General features: G+C 44.3%; 1 protein-coding gene across 4 annotated transcripts in view; it reads right to left on the bottom strand.

The window, feature by feature from the left end:
* The window catches only part of crppa (CDP-L-ribitol pyrophosphorylase A), a 189,207-nt gene extending 167,987 nt beyond the window's left edge, over nt 1–21,220 (bottom strand). For all 4 annotated transcript variants that reach the window (XM_078428894.1, XM_078428877.1, XM_078428886.1 and 1 more), the window contains exons 1-3: nt 20,689–21,220; nt 8,161–8,440; nt 499–648 (exon numbers count right to left, since the gene is read on the bottom strand). In XM_078428894.1, coding sequence (XP_078285020.1) covers nt 499–648; nt 8,161–8,440; nt 20,689–20,891 — 633 coding nt within the window. In that variant the 5' untranslated portion in view covers nt 20,892–21,220. The remainder of the gene's footprint in view (nt 1–498; nt 649–8,160; nt 8,441–20,688) is intronic.
* Between the last annotated feature and the right edge of the window lie 525 nt (nt 21,221–21,745).

The following is a 21,745-nucleotide window of genomic DNA, read 5'->3' as shown; positions in this document are numbered from 1 at the left end:
GTAGATTAATCTACACCTGATTAAATGAGTGCAGCTTCAATTACTCCATAAATACAACACAAGACAAAGCAGTCCATTTGAGGAGTTCCCCATTCACCGTACTGAACATGCATTTTCTCTACCACCAAAGCAGAGTGACTGCGGTGTTACAAATCTGCAATATGCACGCCTCTCCAAAATTGTGACTTCTGTCACAAGGAATAAAGATTAAAGGCTCATGGGAACATCACCTCAGACAGGTTTCCCCCAAGTTGCACATTATCTTGACTGAGTTTAATTCCTGGGACTTTCTACGCACAGCATTGTCAAAGTACTTTCCCAGTAAGAACCACAACACTTCAAGATGGCAGGTCAAAGACAAATAAGAAAGATCAATAAACGCTGGCCTTTCTGGCAAAAGTCAGATCCCAAAAGGGGAATTTAAAAAACATTAATTTTATCATGTATTGTCCAAGTAAAAGAAACTACAGATGGCAAGATGTACTGTAGGATTTCTACCTGCTCATATGCTCTATAAATGACATCAAACTTGAAGGCTTGGGGCATTTCACTTGCCCTGTATTTGCAACGTTCCAGTGAATGGTCAAGATAGCCCTCTGGGTTGGTTGCAACGACAGTGGAAACAAGTGGTCTGATTGCTCCTGCAGCCTAGAGACAAAACAAAAATAACAGCTTTAGATTCCATCTCCCCAATGAAGTTAAAGGAATGGGCAGTAGATAGAATTGCTTATTTTTGTGGTTTGAAAGAAAACATTATATAATTTCTTATTTGCTGAATAAAACAATTCAAAACAAAAACTTGATAATTATACGTGATTGTTTAATACAGTTAAAAATAAACGCCCAATACATGCTGGAAAACAACTGGCTGAGAATCTGCACTAAAGCTCAGGATGTAGAAAATATAATAGCAGTCATGAAGACATTGAGACCTTTTGCTAGACTCATGTCTTTAATGTCGTTGCTGGTGTTGTGAGGCAACTGCTTTACCTACTGTGTCACAATACTATCTGTTGTGTTAATAGAAGATGGCGCAACACAGCCATAGTCACAAAATAAATGCAACCAGAGTGCTAATTGTGCTGAGAATAAAGAGGAAACGGAAATTGAAACTGACTCCAATATTCATCAAATGTCAATGAAGGATTCAAGGAGAAATGGAAGATTAAAGATGGCAAAGTAATAGCAAAAAAGGTAGGATCACGAATAAGCTTTTCTCCAATAGGAATAATGAATGTATATTTGAAAGAAAGTAAGACAGCATTTGTGTGATGGGAGTTGTTCTATGATCAAGAAATAGAGCACGAAAAAGCAGTTTACAGGTCTTGATTCGTGGACAAGCTGAGGTTCAGACATGGAAACAGAGGCTAGTACCACGTAATGGCTGGAACAAGCATTGATGATCTGATCGTCTTTTCCCTTTTATGCATATGATCGGAAAAGATGACTGTGGATAGATAATTCACTTCAATATCTGCATGGCCTTCCATGGAAGCCAAAATTCTACGCACTAACCCCAGAGCTTCCAATTTTCCGCATCCTTTGATTATGTCAGTGTCATTCGGAACTGATCAGTGCTCAAGTGGTAAATTTAAAGGCATGCAATACTTCTGCAAGGTTTTTTTAGTCAATCAGTCTGTATAGAAGGATATTTATGTAAAGGTTCAAATGTCAATTATGACGTCATCCTAATTAAAAATGTTTGTGCAATTTATATTCATTAAAAATGGCTTGATTTAATAAGAAACAACGCACGTGTCTATTTATCTCTGTCAGTTTGGGCTTATCCTCAAATCAATTTTGGCTTTGAGGTGCACAACAGCTTTCATTTAGGATGATTTGGAGGACGCTAATACTCCAAAATTGCTTCCACATGTTCCTATCACGCAGATAGGTTTGTACAAGTTGAATTCACACAGTGGCAACATTTCACAGACATTTCATTGTGAATTAAGCTTCCTGTGAAAACTGTAATATTTCCCGTCGCAGGCAAGTCCTCTACTTTTACAAGTAGAAACGAGTACCTCAGGTTCAGACATCGCTGCCAGAATTTATATTAAAATTTCTGTCCTGCACGGAATGTCAAAGCCACATAAAAGCAGGCATTCCATTTATTCTTTTAGCCAAAAATGTGTAGTACTTGCATTTTGAGTGCACCTGAAGTTGTGGTAAGGAATCTCAAGAAATAATAAGTTAATGATGTCTGTCCGAACATTCAGATCTGTCGTCTTTACTCTCTTAACTGAGCAGAAGTCTGGAATTGGCTGGAGTCACAGATCCCACTCCAGCTGAATGATGGTCACAGGAACATCCGCACAGTGTCAATGACTTCTCCATTATCATGTGAACGAAATGTATTCATTCTCTTCTCCTCTCTCCAGATGCTACTTTTTAGTTTGGTTTAATTCAGTTTAGAGATACAACGCAGAAACAGGCCTTTCGGCACACCGTGTCTTCGCCAACCAGCGATTCCCACACTGGCACAAACCAACACACTGGAGACAATTTACAATTTTTCTTTTACCAAAGCCAATTAACCTTCAATCCTGCACATCTTCGGCGTGTGGGAGGAAAATGGAACTCCCAGAGGAAAAACCCACGCTGTCACGGGGAAAACATACAAACTTTGTACAGACATCACCCGCAATCAGGATGTCCGGCAACGATAACGCTGCGCCACCGTGCCGTCCCATAGACATTTGTGCTGATATCTTCCAGCAGTTTCAGCTTTTGCTTCATATTTCTCACATTGGTAGCATCTTATTCCACCTTTACATGGCCTTCCAGCAATGCTACCCTCAGTGAGTTCCTTACTGTAATATCCAGAGATGCCCAATTCACAGTGACTTACTCACTAATGCTCCAAAAGACTTTCCACCATCAAAAAGGCACAAGTTAAAGTCAGGAATGTGATGAAGCACTCTCCACCAATGAGGAGTTTTTCAGATGATAACAGCAGGTAGCAACGTACCTATTCAATTTTATGCAGTTCAGTTTATTGTCACGTGTACCAAGGTACAGTGAAAAGCTTTCGTTGCGTGCTAACCAGACAGTGGAAAGAAAATACACGATTACAATCGAGCCATTTACTATGCAACTTCAAAGCGACTGACCAAATAACTGCTGGAACTCTCGGAATACTCCAACAAGAGGTTTAAGCACATGGAAGTACAAGGAATAGTGGAATATGGATCATATACAGGCAGATGAGATCAGTGTAGGTTTGGTATCGTGTTTGGCACAAACATTGTGCGCCAAAGGGCCGTTTCCTGTGCTGTAACTGTTCTATGTTCTCTATGTAGGAGTTATGAAAGTCATTGTCTCAACTATTTTGTGGGTGATTCTTACAGAGCTCTGTGGGAAAAGACTGTCACATCTTACAACCAACAAGTCATTAAATGCAGCAGCCAGGTTGTCTTGTTTCTAAGTTAAATCCCCTGGCTGTTTTCACAAAAAATCACAAGATGCAATAGACCAAACTCAAGATACTCAAATCGCACAGGATTATTCAAAAATTCCAAACTGCCCCATTCCATTAATGTTCAAGTGGTCTGCAAACAGCAACAGTCTTTAATAAGGTGTGACAGCTGCCATGATTTATTCACTCTATATTCTCCAGTGTTCGTGGTATCTTCACACTCAATATGTTCTCAATGCACCCAAGAGTAACAATTCAGTCTGGAATTTCCCCCACATAGTTTGATCAATATGCCTTAATAAACTTCTGTCAGACATGTTAATAAAATCCCACTTTATAATCTGCCTTCACTTGGAATGGACAAGCCATGCCATGAAACAATTTTTTAGCATTCAGGATTTATTCTATTCACCAATTAATTCCTCCAGCAAAACAACAGTGAGTGCCTTGTGTAAAACATTGTTTAAAAACAGATGAGTAGAAAGGAAAGCTGGGGAAACAAGACAAAAAAAACCTGTGCATGTGATGCAAAAACTGACCTTTTAAAACTCAGAGATATGGACCAACTGAAGCTGAATCAGTACTAGGGACATGGATTGTTTCATCATAGAACTAGACCAAGTGGACCCGTTGGGTCCATTCCTCGTAAAGGGGGGGAAGGGGAGAGGGTGTGACTGAGAGGGTGAGCCCTGGGCCCAAAGTCTCTCCTGTATTGGTGTAGCATCCTCAATCCCCTCCCCCGCACTCAATCCCCCTTATGCCCCCTCCTCCCCCCACTGACCCACTCCACCCCCCCTAGTCCATCCCAACTTGCCCCTCCCCTGCCCCCACCCCCAGTCCCCCAGCCTCCACCCCCATTCCCCCCTCCTCACCCCTATTCCCCTCTCCCCCAACCCCCACCTCCCTCCCCTCCCCCCCCACTCTCCCTTCCTCCACACCCCCACTCTCTCCTGCCCCCCACTGTCCCCCTTCCCCCATTCTCTTTCCCCCACCTCCTCCTCCCCCACGCCCACCCTCCCCTCTCCCCTCCCCCCACCAGCACTCTCTCCTACCCCCACCCCCCCCCCCTCCCCTCCACCCACTCGGCCTCCAGGCCCACTCCCCTCCGTGGAGCTGTTGAAACATTTTGCATCTATTCTATAGATTTACACAAAAACCATCAATAAAATAACAACGAAATCTCGCAAGATAAGTGACCAGATGTAGAGAAAATAAGCAATTAAATTTACAAGAATACAAATGACTTAAAGGGATTAGGAGACACAACAAATTACAGATGCTGGTTTACAGAAAAAGACCCAAAGTGCCAGAGTAACTCAATGGGTCAGGCAGCATCTCTGGAGAACATGGATAGGTGCTGAATTACTCCAGCACTTAGTGTCTTTTTTGACTTAAAGGACATTTTTCTAAATTTTTTATACATGTCCTTACTATCAACAAAAGGTTACAAGCAAATTTTAACACGTGGAATTTGGCAGGAAAATCATGTTATACAAGACAAATACAGAATTTGTGAATTTGCTGCACCAAATCTATTTTATACCACTTCTTCTTGCAAGTAAACACTCATCTTTTCATTACATAGACCTTACATTGAAGAAAAAATATTTTTGTGAACGTTCGCAGTTCCTCAAGTCAGCTTATTTTCAATCTCTAAATATGGTTCTAACAAATAACTGCAATAAAAATGAACAGAATAATCTTCCCTCCTCCTCCACAACCACCTCCCTGCCCCCCAACCTTATGTTTTTGTCCTTAATGGATCAGTGGTTTCCTTTCTCATTTCATCTGTCAGCAGTCACAATTCATTCCCAAATTCAGTACAGAATAAAAGGTAATTCTGTAAGCAAGAAACAAAACTATTCAAAATTCCTCATAATAACCCTTTCAGGTAAACGCCATAGGTTGTACAAGCTTGCCAGCCCAACCCAAACTCACGAAAGATTTGAAAAGGATCTATTATAGCACTACCTCCAATGATAATTACTAAGACTGAAGGCTACCACACAAAGTAATTTATCACGGCTTCTATGTGCAAAAAGAAACATTTTTGTAATGAATTAATCATAGCAATGACTTGCCATCATCCAAAAACAAGCTTCCACCTAATAACGTAGGAGGGGGGGGGGAGGGGGGGAGGAGGAGGGGAGGAGGAGGGGAGGAGGGGAGGAGGGGAGGAGGGGAGGAGGGGAGGAGGGGAGGAGGGGAGGAGGGGAGGAGGGGAGGAGGGGAGGAGGGGAGGAGGGGAGGAGGGGAGGAGGGGAGGAGGGGAGGAGGGGAGGAGAGGAGGAGAGGAGGAGGGGAGATGGGGAGGAGGGGAGGAGGGGAGGAGGGGAGGAGGGGAGGAGGGGAGGAGGGGAGGAGGGGAGGAGGGGAGGAGGGGAGGAGGGGAGGAGGGGAGGAGGGGAGGAGGGGAGGAGGGGAGGAGAGGAAGAGAGGAGAAGAAAGCTCAAAAGATGACGTTTTTAAGACATGAGGAAAATCAGCAATATTCCAGGTTTTAATCTGTCTTTCAGCATCTCATCTCAGCATACATCATACTGCTGTGGTGAGACACAGCACTCGGAGATCTGGGTGTTCTGCAAGGACATGACAGCTGGTATCAAAAATGTATGAGTTGATTTGAATGTACCTATAGAATGATTTAAGTATGCTTGATTCCACATAAGGACTTAGTTATCTGGGTGTTCTGAAAGGAGATGACAGCACATATATTAAAAAATATATGAGAAGATGAGAATAGTAGATGGTGTTTAAACCGATCAAGTGTGAGGTATTGCACTGTGGGTGGTCATGTGCAAGGGGAAAGTATGCAGTTAAATGGCAAAACTCTTTACAGCTTCGATGTACTGAAAGATCTAGGGAAGACCTGATGGAAGTGTATAAAATTATGAGAGGCATAGATAGGGTCGACAGTCAGAACCTTTTTTGCAGGGTGGAAAAGTTGAGTTGGCAAGATGGGAGTGGCAAAGTTTAAAGGAGATGTGCAGGACAATTTTATTTTACACAGTGAGTGGTGCATGGCTGGAATGTGGTGCCAGGAGTGGTAGTGGTGGAAGCAGATACGAAAGTGGTAATTAAGCCTTTAGATTGGCACATGGATATGTGGGAATGAAGGGATTTGGATCAGGTACAGGCACAGGATTTGTTTAAGTTGGCATCATGTTCAGCATGGGCATTGTGGGCCAGAGGGCCTGTTTCTGTGCTCTGTGGCTTTATGTTCTATGAATGCATTCATCGGGCAAGGTGCTGAAAATAAGATTCAGGAACCCATGTTACAGCCTCATTAAATCTGGTCGCCCCATTGCAGGAGGGATGAGAAGGTTTTGGGGAGGATGCAAAAGATATTTACCAGCCTTGTGTCTGAATTGGAGGGTATGAGCTATCAGGCAAAGGTGGACAAACTTGGATAACTTTCTCTGGAGCGTCAGAGGTTGTGGAGAAAACTGACAGAAGTACGTAAAATTCTGAGAACCATGAACAGGGTAGACAGTCAAAACATTTTACTAGGGTGGAAATGCCAAAGACCAAAGGACATAGCTTTAAGGTCAGAGGGTGAACGTTTAAAGGAGATGCAAAGCAATATTTTAAATTATTTTTTGACACAGACACAGAGTGGTGGGTGCCTGGAATGCGCTGCCAGGGGCGGTACTGGAAACAGATACAAAATAGGCACATGGATATGCAGGGTGTGGACGTACATGGATCACGTGCAGGCGGAGGAGATTAACTTGGCATCATGTTCAGCATCGATATTGTGAGCTGGAGCGCCTGTTCCTATCCTGTACTTTTCTATGTTCTATTTTTGTAACTGCTGTGAACCCAGACAGATGCCCTCCTCTGAACTCTCAAAGAGCCCAGAGCCTTCCTTCTATACCATAACTTTCAACGATTCTCTGCTCACCTTCACACAGAACTTACAACACAGAAAGTGGCTGCACAGCCAACCAGTCAGTTCCAGTTTTTTTTTTTCATACTATGCACATTGCTGTGCAGGAGAAAGACATGAAATTCCAATCCAGGTCACAAATGGATACTTTTGCCACAACTCAAAGTCTATTTTTCTATACTGGATGCAATAAAAGTCACTCCATTCAAAAAAGATAATTGGTTTCCCTCATGAAGCAACAGACGCCACTCAACCAAATAAATTATTCGCAGAAGGCAAATTTCAAATGCAAACGCGGAAAAAGCTTAGTTTATCGGTGAAATCACTAGTCTGCACATCCCAATTCAGGGAAGGGTGAAGAACTGCAAGTAGTTAGAAATGAGCACTCTTTCACCCAGAGGGTAGAAGAAATCATGCCTCGGGAAAGCTGCAGAAACCGACCACAACTGAAAATGTCAAAACTAAGATGGATAGATCTTTTAATGGACAACATTCTGAAGGATTACAGAATCAAGGCCAGCCAGTTAATGATCAACACAGAGGTTAGACACAAAAAGCTGGAGTAACTCAGCAGGTCAGGCAACATCTCTGGAGAAAAGGAATAGGTGACGTTTCGGGTCAGGACCCTTCTTCAGTCTCGACCCAAAATGTCACCTATTCCTTTTCTCCAGAGATCCTGCCTGACCCGCTGAGTTACTCCAGCCTTTTGTGTCTATCATCAGTGTAAACCGTCAGCTGCAGTTCCTTCCTGCACACAATGATCAACCGAGATGAACTTGAAATGTGGTACCAATATCAAGGTGTAGAATAACCTGTCTTTGTTTCTCAACGACGTTACAATACACTTACTTACCCCGTGCTCTTTTGCTGCACTGGCTACTCCGTAGAGAACGTCTTCTTCCACAAAAGGTCTCACTGCATCATGGATGATGACCACTTCAGGTTTCTCCAGCCATGACTGATGGGGCCGATTTTCCACCAATGCTTTTAGCCCATTAAAAATGGACTGATGGCGAGTAGGCCCACCTACAACAACTGTTGCCCGCGAGTGACCGTATCGGTCTATTACAGAATTCATCAATTCAAAGTTCTGTTGGGACACCACGACCACAACTTCTGTTATCCAATGAACTCTACAAAAACAAAGCAAAAATTATTAAAAAGGAAACTGCAAAGATGTCTCACAAAATTAAGAATCATATTATTACTATTGCACATCAAGAACAAGATTTTAGTTCAGATCAATTATGTGAATAATTGAAAACCATTTCCTTTTCAACAATTCCTGGAATATTAATGTATATATTAAAAATCACCACTTTATGTTAATTGGTTCATGCATTTCACATGTGCCTCAGAATGTCAACCAGCTTGTGGGCATCACAAAATCCATCATTGGTCAAAATATTATCCCTGTAATTTATAATGTTCAAAATCTATGAAGACAGTAAAATTCTCATCAATATTTAGGTACATTGTCCATTCAGATATACAGATTTCAATACATATGTATGCTTCACTTAATGCTACTACAAGCAATGCTGATTCATTGCAGTGCTCTTTCATTTTGGAGCCTTATTCTCTAGTCCATGCCGTGACTTCAATGAATGCTGAGGGCTTGAGAGTGGCATGAAGTGGCTTTCACGCTTGCGAAAGTGTTGCTACTGCATGAGGCAATTGTTGGTTGGAGCCGCTGGCTGTGTCAGGTGTGCGGAGGTGTTTTCATATTTCATATTTTTTATATTTCAGATACAGCGCGGAAACAGGCCTTTTCGGCCCACCAAGTCCGCACCGCCCAGTGATTCCCGCACACTAACACTATCCTATAGACACTAGGGACAATTTTTACATTTACCCAGTCAATTAACCTACATACCTGTACGTCTTTGGAGTGTGGGAAGAAACCGAAGATCTCGGAGAAAACCCACGCAGGTCACGGGGAGAACGTACAAACTCCTTACAGTGCAGCACCCGTAGTCAGGATCGAACCTGAGTCTCCGGCGCTGCATTCGCTGTAAAGCAGCAACTCTACCACTGCGCTACCGAGCCGCCCGTTTAAGGAGCCGCGGTGGCTGTTCCTCTGGGGTTGCAGGCTCCTTCTGCTGGATGAGTAGGGGTGACTTTCCCCGGCCACCAGGAGACTGGAGGAGCGCAAGGGATTGATTTTGCTGGCTCCTGCAGGGCTAGAGACGCCTTCTACCGAGTGAGTACAGGTGATTTTCCCAAGCGATCGGGACACAGGGGAGTGTAAAGGGCAGGATTTGCAAGTTCCTCTGGATCTCCTGGCACTTTCTGCTGGGTGCAAGCAGCTCAGTTACGCACTGAGGTCCAGGTGCGTTCCAGTTCATGTTTCACCGGGTTAGTGCTTTGCCGTTTCCCTGTTGGGTTTATGGCTGGGCGTAAATGGGTCAGAGTCCAACATTCTCCCCAGGTTATGTTCCACCATCCCAACGGACTCAAGGAACTGCACATGCTGGAATCTTGCATACAATACTAAGTGCTGGGAGTAACTCACTGGGTCAGGCACCATTTGTGGAGGGTTATTGGTGTTGCTCTGAGAAATCAAACCACCATTCAAGGAATCAGGGAATACTGACATTTTATACCTCTGTTTTTACTGGAGCCAGAAATGGAATGCGAGTTAAAAATGACATCAAGATTGCATCTCTATTTATGCTATTTTATAATGACCCTGGATAGCACTGTTTCAATTAAAATAGCATTTTCGAGGAATGTGTCGAGAACACTCATGGAGATGTTACTGTACCCAATAGCTTGCATGGGGAAATACAAATAGGGCAATGTATTTTTCCATATACAGGGAACTATCTCAGAAGCTCCCTAATTCATTCTTGGAGGTGCTGGGGGTGGTCAATAAAAGCTTCTTTAGGTATGTTAAGAGAAAAAGATTAGTAGAGACAAATATGGGTCCCTTAAGGCAGAAACGGGTGAAATTATTAAGGGTAACAAGGAAATGGCAGAAGAGCTGAACAGGTACTTCGAATCTGTCTTCACTAAGGAAGACAAACAATCTCCCAGATGTACATATACATTAATCCCATCTCCTAGCATTTGGCTCAAACCCTTCTGTGCTAAAGTGATCCAACCGCTCATTTGGAGGTGCAGATGGTGTCAGCGTCCTGACTTCCAACATTCTCAAGCAGTGCAATCCAGGTACTCACCACTCTCTGGGCGAACCAAGGCAGCATGGTGCAGATTGAATCAATGATGACAAGTCTGGTCTGTGTGCTAGGCTTGGCTATATTTACAACTCTCTGCAATTTCTTGCAGTCTTGGGCAGAGCTGTTCCCAAATCAAGTGATGCAGTCTGACAAAATGCTTTCTATGTTGCATCTACAGAAGTTGGTAAAAGTCATGGGAAACATGCCAAATTTACTCAATCTAATAAGGAATGGAGGATTGATGTGCCTCCTTGAATGTCCAATCAAAATGGTTGGTCCATGACTGATCATTGGTAATATTAACACCAGGGAACATTATGCTCTCAACCATTCCACTTCAGCACCATTGATGCTAATTGGGGCATGTACTTCATCATGCTTCCTGAAGTCAATAACTAGCTCCTTTGTATTATTGACCTTGAGGGAGAGACTATTGTCCTGACACCATGTTACCAAGTTTTCTATCTCCTTCCTGTGCTCCATCTTACCACGGTGGTGTCATGTGGATGGAGTTGCAGCCGAATTTGGCCAGACAGTAATGAAAGTGCCGAGAGAATAGTAGAGGACTGTGAGGTGTTCTCACCCATCATGTGATATGTGGGTCAGAAGGTCGAGGATTCAGTGGCAGAGGGGGGTTCGATTTCCTCAGTCCAGGAGTGCCCTCAGGGTCTGTCTGAATCGATTCTACAATTAATCTTTTCGTTTTTTAAATCTACCTTTGAAAAGTGGAAAAGGTTTACCTTATCTCTACCCATCATAATTTTATATACCTCAAATATGTTCACACTTAACCTTGTCCAAGATAAAATGACCTAACTTCTCCAATCACTCTCACAATTGAAATGGTCCATCCTGGGCAATATGCTGCTGAATCTCATCTACACCATCTCTGGCACCCAGAACTCCATGTCGTACTTCAGTAAACCCTAACCATTGTTTTTTTAAAGTTAGAGTATAACCTCCCTTTTTTTGTACTCAAAGCCCTCATCAATGAAAGCCATTATCCCATATGCCTTCTTAACCATATTATCTACATATACTGTCACCTTTAAAACTCTGATCAACGCTCACCCAAAACCCCAATATGGTCTATGTTCTAGTCTCGTCAATGCTACCAAAATGCACATTTCACCTCATCTCACATTTATTTGGATTGAACAGCATCAGCTAATTATCAGCCCATTTTACCAACACATTGACTTCAGTCGCACAAGACTGTCCTCCACACTGTTCACAAGTTCACAGAACCTTTTCAGGTTCTGGGTATTGTCGGCAGGGTCAATGTACATTGCCCATTCTAATAGGCCTTGAAAAAGTCGTGAACTGCCATTCTCAACTGTTCCAGCTCTTTTGGGTCTCCGCCCAAAATGTTCTCTAGGCATCATGTTCTTTGCGCATAATTTAGACACTGTGACGATAACAGAAGAGAGATCTATATCAAAATCAATATGCTGCATCACTTGAAAGGGTTTCTGCAATCATGGTATTCCCATGGAAAGAATGAATCCGAATAGCAGATGGTTCACCAAACAAGTAGGTTGCTTTATTCTGGATGTGTCAAGTGTCTCTGATGCAGCGAAAGCTGTACTAATCGGGGCTAAGGTAAGTATTCGATCACACTTCTGACTTGTGTATTGTCAAACGTAGAATGCTTTTGGGCAGTCAGGAGGTGAGTTACTCACTGCAGAACACCAAGCCTCTGTCCTCTTATAGACATAGTATTTACGTGGCTGGACCAGTCAAGGAAGTGGTGTCTGCAACAGATCTATAATGCTTCATTTGCTGCGGAGTTGCAAATAGAATTGGCATCATTAACCTTACTTCTAACTGACTGGTGGAAAGAAATTAAATGATGAAGGAGTATAAGCTAGGTGGGCCTGGCACTCCACTCTAAGCAACTTTGCACTTGTAAACTGAGATGGCGTCAATTCATCTCCAAGAATCACAACCATCTTCCTTAATGCACACTGTGATTCCAATCATTGGACCATTTCCTCCTGATGCCCACTGACCAGATTTTACCAGAGTTCCTTGATGCCAAACTTCAAATGCTCATGTCAAGATTAGTCACTCATCTCACCGCTGGAATGAAACTCCTTGATCTATGTTTGGACCAAGCCTACTTGAGATCTGGAGCAGACTGAAATTGCGAGACCCAACCTGGACATCGTGAGCAAATTATTAGATTTCAAGTACCACATGGTAGCTACGTGAACAATACCTTCCAACACTTTGGTAATGATTGAGAACAGATTGATCGATTCTCCCCCACTAATGAAAGCCAGTATGCCATATGCCTTCCTAAAAATATTATCTACATGTGCTGCCACCTTCAAAAACTTCTGCTCAATGTTCCCCAAGATGCCAATATTGTATATCCAAAATGCGTTAGTAGGATGAGTACACAAAATGCATGATCTCACATTTATTTGGATTGAAATTCTTCTGCTATTTATCAGCCCATTTCACCAACATTGATTTCATTCTTTTGCACAAGACTGTCCTCCACACTATTCACAACACCACCACCAATTTTCATGTATTTCCACAAACATCCACGTTTATTTTGGAAGGATTACTTTGTACAATGGATATTGAAAAAAAAGTTTCAGGTTCTGGGTATTGTTGCCATGGTCAGTGTTCATTGTCCATTGTAACAACCTTTGAGAAAGTAGTGAACTTCGTTTCTCAACTGTAACAGTTCTTTTGAGACTACGCCCAAAATATTCATTTGGGCATCATGTTCTTTGGGCAGGATTTAGACACGGTGACGATAATAGATGAGTGATATACATCAAAATCATGATTGTGCACGACTAGATGGGGTTTTGCCAGTCATGGTTCCATGGAAAGAATAAAATCAGAATTACCAATAAATCGGTTGTTTTGTTCTGAATGTGTCATGTGTCTGTGATGTGGCAAGAGCTGAGTTAATCAGGGCTATGGAAAGTATTCCATCAATCTTCTGAATTATCTATTGTCAGCAGTGGAAAGCCTTTGGGCAGTCAGGTTGCAGGTTACTTGCTAATGAATACCCAGTCTCTGACCTTCCCATAGACATGATATTTATATGGCTGGACCAGTCAAAGAAGTGCAGTGTGCAACAGATTTAGACTGCTTTATTTGCTGAAGTGTTGCAAATAGAATTGGGCACCATTATCCTCACTTCTAACCTAAAGGAGGAAAGAAATTCGTTGATGAAGGGAGAGAAGCTAAATGGGTCTGGCACTCCACTCTCTAAGCAACTTCTGCACTTATTCACAAAAAGCTGGAGTAACTCAGCAGGTCAGGCAGCATCTCAGGAGAGAAGGAATGGGTGACGTTTCTGGGTGGAATGGGTGACAGCCACTTCTGCACTTATATCGTGAGTTGTCATTGATGTATCTCCATGAATTACAACCATCTTCCTTCATGCGAGTTATGATTCCAATCATTGGACTTTTCCTCCTGACCAGGTTTTATCAGAGTTCCATGATGCTAAACTTCATCAAATGTTGATATCAAGGTTTATCACTCACCTCGCCTCTGGAATTAAAGTCTTTGATCCATGTTTGGACCAAGCCAACATTGAGATCTGGAATGGACCGGTCTTGGCAAAACCAAAACTGGGCATCAATTGCAAGTATCACTTGATAGCTCTATCAACAATACATTCCATCACTTTGCTAGTGGTTGAGAACATTGATTGATCCCCTCCCACCAATGAAAGCCAGTATCCCATATGCCTTATTAACCGCACTATCTATGTAGAAAACTCACGCAGATCACGGGGAGAACGTACAAACTCCGTACAGACGGCGCCCATAGTCAGGATCGAACCCGAGTCTCAGGCGCTGCATTCGCTGTAAGGCGCTGTGCCACCAGTGCTACAGTTTGTGCTAACTCCAGTTAAAAGTTATTTTATTTCTTTGGACTACTGTACTTTATACAGGCCACTTTATTGAACTTTGGCAGATATTGTGCACAGACGAAAATCACAAGTGTGTCAAACTTTACAATATGTAGTAAGATGTAATAACGTGCAAGAAGATATTCTTTAGGCTGATCAACAGTTTCCTAACATGAACTGAGTCTTGAGCAAAACAAAATGTGCAAGACAAATTCAGCGGGTCAGGCAGCATCAGCAGAGGGAATACACCCACCCTTCTTGTACCATCTGATTTACCTGTCACTCTTTGTTTGTTCCCAGTCCAGGATCACCATAACTGTAGATCTCTCATTAATCTTTTCTCTCTCAAATACCACCATGAATTCAGCTCGTACTATCTTTTTGTCACCTTCTGCCCTACAGTTCTCTAGTGTCTTGGCAATCTTCACTTTCTGGCTGTCTGCACGTCTTGATTTTCATCACTGCACCATTAGGAGCTGTAAAAGGATCATTTTAAAGCAGAAGTACTGATTAAATGCAACTTCTAACAACCTTACAACCTAATGGTTTGAACATTGAATTCTCCAATTTAAGTGTAAGAAAATTTAAGTAATAACCCATGCATCACCCTTTGTCTTCCCAGTGCACCCCACTCCAATGCACATCAGTTTTCCACCTATTCTGTTCCCTCTTTCCCCCCTGCCCCACCTGTCCACTTCCATCTCTATACATCCCATTGGTTTTACATTTCATTCCATTTCTCTCTTTATCTGATACCTTTGTGTCTCATTTTCATCTCTAGCCTTGTCCAAAGAAGTGTCTGGACCCAAAATGTCCCCTATCCATTCACTCCACAGATGCTGCATGACCTGCTGAGTTATTCCAGTACTTCATATGTTGCCAAAGCATATACAACTTTTCTGTTCAAAGGAAGATCGCACTCAACTGAACATATCTAGAGTGAATGTTGCGGAGTCACAACATGTCAACTGAGAGAATGAACAAAGAAAAATACACAGAGTGGGAATGGAGTATTTTTTTGTAAGTTCTTGGATGCGAAAGTTGGATATTGCTGAATGAGTGAAAGGTAAGTGCTTAGAAATAATGTTTGTATAATTCTGATTACTTAAAGACGTTTTATCTTGACGCAGATGACAGAAGAAATTGGATATATTGTTCAGAGAAATGAGTCAGTTTAATTAAATTTCAGTGTATCAATGGGTAATTGGGTGAAGGGTGATTTTGGATAGTAAAGCTACAAGATACGGACACAAAAACAGAAAGGAATCCAGTCTGACTAATTACTCCACCAATCAATCAGCTCCCAATCATTAACCAAGTGATGGAAGGTATTGCCGACAGAGCTATCATGGTATTGCAAACAAAGGGTTTGCTATTGGTATCCCCGGGAGCCGTGCATGTGGCTGGAGTGTTCCTGGGACCCATGGCCCGCAGACAGAGGGCCCGCCCGGTATGCCCCACTCGCCTGCCGGGGACCAACACCTGGGACTCGCCACCACGCATGGAGGACCCACCTGGTAGGCCCGACTCACCCTCTGCAGACAGAGGACTCCCGCGCCAGAACAGGAACCCACCCGGAAGACCCGGCTCGGCCACCGAGATTGGGTAGAGTCGGACGGAAGCCCAGTAGGCAGACCGGATGCCTCCCACAGTGCAGTGTCCCATCAGTGGAATGGGCCGCTGGAGGCCCTGCAGAAGCCTGGGGCTCAGGTGGATCGAGCGCGGGTCCAAGAGACCAAGTGCATGGACGGGACGTGGCCTACAGCGGTGGAGCAGCGGTGGAGGGCGCCAACTGATACACTTGGCCCGGCCAGAACTGTGAACTTGATGAATTGGCACCAAACATGGCGTCGCCGGCATTACATGAAGTAAAAAGATTGCTCCTGAGCACTCTTAAATCTTTTCCCTCTCAACTTAAGCCTATGCCCTCTAGTTTTAGAATCCTCTACCCTGGAAAAAAGAATGCGTTCAATTTATCCATACCCCTCATGATCTTGGACATCTTAATAACATCACCCCTCAGCCTCCTACATTCCGAAGAGAAAAGTCCTAGCCGATTGAACCTCTCCTTATACTTCAGGTCTGCAACCCCAGGTAACATCCGAGTTAAGAATCGGTTCACAACTTTGTATGCAGCAAAGATTTTAGGACCAGACAACATCCCAGCAACACGAAAGGCCTATACTCCAAAACTAGTTGTACCTTTAACCAGGTATGTAGGTTAATTGGCTGGGTAAATGTAAAAATTGTCCCTAGTGGGTGTAGGACAGTGTTAATGTACGGGGATCACTGGGCGGCACGGACTTGGAGGGCCGAAAAGGCCTGTTTCCGGCTGTATATATATATGATATGATATGATATGATAACCAAGCTGTCCCAAAGCAACCCCAGATGAAGATCAACCAGGACCTTGACAACCTCCCGACAGAAGAAGTCACAAAGGCCATCCAGCAACTTTCCTGTGGCAAAGCACCAGGATCAGATGCAATTCCTGCTGAAGTGTACAAAGCAGGAGGCCCTGTCATGATGCAGAAGCTGACTGAACTCTTCCAGTCCATGTGGAATGAAGAGAAGGTCCCACAACAGCTGAAAGATGCCAGCATAGTCCACATCTACAAGAGGAAAGGCTTCCGCCAGTCTTGCGACAATCATCGAGGCATCTCCCTCCTGTCCATAGCTGGGAAGATCTTGGCTCGCATCCGGCTCAACCGTCTCATTCAACACCTTGAGCAGGGTCTCCTTCCAGAAAGCCAGTGCAGTTTCCGTGCTGGACGTGGAACTGTCGACATGATATTTGCTGCACGCCAACTCCAGAAGAAATGCCAAGAGCAGCACAGTGACCTGTTCATGACCTTCGTCGATCTGACAAAGGCCTTCGACACTGTCAGCAGAGATGGCTTGTGGAAGATAATGCAGAAGTTTGGCTGTCCCAGCAAGTTCATTACGATTGTCCGGTAGTTCCATGACGGCATGATGGTGAAAGTGCTAGATGATGGAGACAAGTCGGAAGCCTTTCCAGTGACAAACGGCATGAAGCAAGGTTGTGTTCTTGCCCCTACACTCTTCAGCATGGTCTTCTCTGCCATGCTGACCGATGCCTTCCGTGACTGCCAAGATGGAATACACATCAGGTACAGGACTGACAGCAGGCTGTTCAACCTCAGGCGCCTGCAAGCTGTTACAAAGGTGAAGGAGACCATCATCAGAGATTGTTTTGTTTGCTGATGACTGCGCCCTCAACGCCAGCACAGTGCAGACGATGCAGCATAAAATGGACTGCTTCCCACAGGCCTGTGACAACTTTGGTCTCTCCATTAGCACCAAAAAGTCTGAAGTTATGTACCAGCCTGGAAAGCCCAACCAGGAACCACTCATCATGGTGAAGGGGCAGAATCTGCAGGCAATCGACAGCTTTACCTATCTGGGTAGTACACTCGCGAGTGGTGAACATTGACGCTGAGGTTAACAACAGGATTGCCAAGGCCAACGCTGCCTTTGGGCGACTCCGTGGGAATGTTTGGGAGCGTAGAGGACTCAGCCTTACCACCAAGCTGAAGGTCTACCGTGCAATGGTACTCACCACTCTTCTCTATGCCAGTGAGACCTGGACTGTCTACAGCAGACATGCCAAACAGCTCAACCACTTTCACTTGAGCTGCCTACACAGACTCCTTCACATCAGGTGGCAGGACAAAATTCCCGACACAGAGGTCTTGGAACGGGCCGGAATCCCCAGCGTCCACACCCTCCTACGGAAAGTCCAAGCCAGATGGGCAGGCCATGTCGTCAGAATGCCCGAGAGTCGACTGCCAAAACAGCTTCTGTATGGAGAACTGTGTCAGGGCAAGCGCTCAGTAGGAGGACAGAAGAAACGGTTTAAGGACTGCCTCAAAATGTCCCTAAAAGACTTGGACATCAACCTCAGCACTTGGGAGTCTCTTGCTCTGGACCGTCCAACCTGGCGTAGCAAGCTCACCACAGGAGCCCGTGCAGCAGAGAACAGACGTACTGCAGAGGCCCAGAGGAAACGCACCGCGCGCAAGGCCCGGGCTACCTCCACTTCCACTGCAGCAGCCATCCACTTGTGTCCTACATGTGGGCATGCCTTCCGGGCCCGGATTGGCCTCACCAGTCACTTCAGGACCCACAGTCACCAATCCTCCAACTGAAAGTGAAGTCATGGTCATCTTCGAACCCGAAGGACGAACAACGCCAACAACAACAACAACACAACATTGGCATCCTGCTGACAATGTGAAAAGATTTTCTATTTACAAACAACAGGACAAAACCAATTGAATTAGTTACCATGTAATAGTGATGAAAAATAATGCTATCAAGTGGCACTCACTCACCGATAATCTGCCGACCGATGCCTATTGTGTTTCTCCAGAATCACCAGGACCACTCAGATCCATGTTTTGTCACAGCTGAATTCCAGGAGTGAAGGAAATGACTGTCCTTGGAGTCACAGCAGGTATGACATCATAAAGCACTCGTCAAACTGAAGTCAATTGGCAAAGAGGAAATACTCTGGCAGTGGGTGTCATTTCACCAAAGAAAAATGGTCAATTGTTCATGCTCCAGAATATCATGGTAAACGTTGCTCTTGGCAGTGTGCTAGGCAACCATCTTCAATTCCTGAAAGCCAGAGTCCAAAGAAAAGTCCCAACCCGAAATAGCACTAATCCATGTTCTCCAGAGATGCTGCCTGACCCGCTGAGTTACTCCAACACTTTGAGCCTTTTTCTGTAAACTAGCATCTACAGGTCCTTGTGGCTCCATCTTCAGCTACTTCATCAACGATCTTCCTTCTGTCATAAAGTCAGAAATAGGAACATTTGCTGTGAATGGACATTGTTCAATACCATTCGCAAATGTCCAACAAATAAAGAACCCTATACACGTATACAACAAGCCTTAGACATCATTCATCTCATCTCCCCTATTCTTTCAATCCAAATGATGGGTGTTAACCCAAAAGCCAAACTGTCCATTTCCTCAGACGATTCCTCCAGCAGATTACAAAGGGTTCAGAAAGACACTGGGTTACAAAAGGGAGCATCAACACAAGGATCTCAATTGTCTCTTCCAATGCTTTCCATTCCATAATTTATTGACACCAAGTCCAAAAATGATTTAGCAATGTTGCTGATATGGTGTGTTGAGAATTAGGTGTCCTGTGACCAGTGTCCAAACAGTAGACTCCATCTTTTCTAAAATACAACATTTCATGAATGTTAGACCATAGAGATCAATTTAAATGGGCAAATTTCAAACAGGGAATACCTTGTAAAGTTAGCAGATCAAAGCTGTTCTGTCTGGAGCCAGATGTATGGATTCACTGTCTTTAAGGCTGCTCGGAATTTGTTCTTGGAGACAGAGAACTCATTCGGTAGGTAGAAAGGTCTGCACTTAACCAGGTCTGGGGACTAGTAATGGGACACGATGGCCTGGTCTATGTTTTTGCGAGTTGATCACAAAGCAGGTGCTGCCACCACCTCCTTGTCCTGATGTCACCGGCCAGCCCATACAGTGGATGGAAAAACCTTCGAGCTGGAGCCAAGATTCACATCCTAGCATAAATGTCGAGTCAAACTTGAAATTGACACCTGTAAATAACTTGCCCACTCAAGGTCAAGTCCTCATTCACTTACTGGCTTCAAGCCAATTCAACACAGCTGCTACCAAGTCAAACTGACCTAAATAAAATCCTGAGATGGGCAGACATCAAATAGCTCAACCCAACCACTTTGGCAGAACGAGGACCCAAATTCACAGACCCAGAAACATACAGTCAATACCCTCAGGCCTGGGTTAGGCAGCCACACCAGGGATTAGACCCTTGACATCTACAAGTTGAGCAATTAATAATCAGGGATAAGGAAAACTTCAGAATTAGAGTCGCATTGAAATCTTGGAAAAATAGGGAGCTATTTAGGATGTAAAAGGTAGAGAGAAAGAAAAGTATTCGGGGATTTGAACAAACTTTGAAAATCCCTCCGACCAGACTTGGGAACCCTATCACAGACTTGGGAACCCTATCAACAATAACGGGTAGTTATGTGGTTCCACTTCAGCAACCACACAGTTTTTTTTTTTAAACAGGATAAACAGCAACCAAAGTATTTGTTACAGGATAACAGCGACCAAATGCTCGATTGGTTGGGATGCACAAACAGTGAATGTTTTGTGTTTAAAAAGGCAAGTGCGGTACCTTTATTTGCAAAGGTATTGCCTTCCCCTCTCCTCGACGTCACCGTGCTCGGCGGGATGGAACGTTATGTGATCCCCGGGCTCCTCCACTTACCTCTCAAAGGCTTCCAGGGTGATGCTGACGAGCGGCCTCTGCAAGAGCGGGCAGAATTGCTTTGGGGTTGTCGATCCCATTCGCTCCCCGCAACCGCTGGCAGGCAGCACGGCGGCCACGGAGAAATCGACCTCCCGGCTTTGGCCTGCCTGATCGCCAACCAGAGGCCGGTGCCATGGCGAATCTCTTCCTGCCCCCGCCATCAGTATTGGGAATAGGGAAAACCGTTGCACAGAGCGGTGCACCGGTTAGGATATCAGAAGCTGATTTAGAAAACTTAACGGCCACATTGCGCATCCCCACACATGCAAAATTTTAAAAAAGCCCCGCTGTCCTAAGGATGGGCTCAGCTGTTGGGAGCGACTGATTGACAGCCGCCGGGCGCAGGTGATGGGTGGGTGAGGTGTCGGGCAATTCGATGGCAAACGTCGTAATGCAAGAAGGCCCCTCCAGTTGTTCCTGAATCTCGTGCTCAAACAAACAGTTCTTGCAAATAAGCAAGTGGTGATACTGGAAATAAACTGGGCTGGAAAGTATTCTGCTCTGAAATGGCTGTGATACACTGGCGCTGCGCAAAAAATCCAGCACCTGTTGGTACTGCTCTGCCAGTCCCCTTTTTCATAAATCGTGGCCATGGTGTAAATACATACGCAGGTTACACTAGTAATAATCCCACTGCCTGTTTTATATCATATTTTTGGGGGGCTCAAAATTGTACAGATCTACACGGGTGGGTTTAAACTAAATAGGGGGGCGGGGAGGAGGGGTTGACAAATTGGGAGTACGAGGATGAAGTTAAAGGGGAAGAGAGTACAGTCGCTGAAAGTAAGCATGCAGGTACAACAGGCAGTGAAGAAAGCTGATGGCATGTTGGCCTTCATAACGAGAGGAGTTTTGGTCTCCTAATTTGAGGAAGGACATTCTTGCTGTTGAGGGAGTGCAGCTTAGGTTCACAAGGTTAATTCCCGGGATGGTGGGACTGTCATACGAGGAAAGAATGGAGCGACTGGGCTTATATTTACTGGAAATTAGAAGGATGAGAGGGGATCTTATAGAA

Source organism: Rhinoraja longicauda, chromosome 2 (assembly GCF_053455715.1).
Source record: "Rhinoraja longicauda isolate Sanriku21f chromosome 2, sRhiLon1.1, whole genome shotgun sequence".
NCBI classification, from domain to species: domain Eukaryota; kingdom Metazoa; phylum Chordata; class Chondrichthyes; order Rajiformes; family Arhynchobatidae; genus Rhinoraja; species Rhinoraja longicauda.
This window is presented reverse-complemented; position numbering and strand designations above follow the sequence as displayed.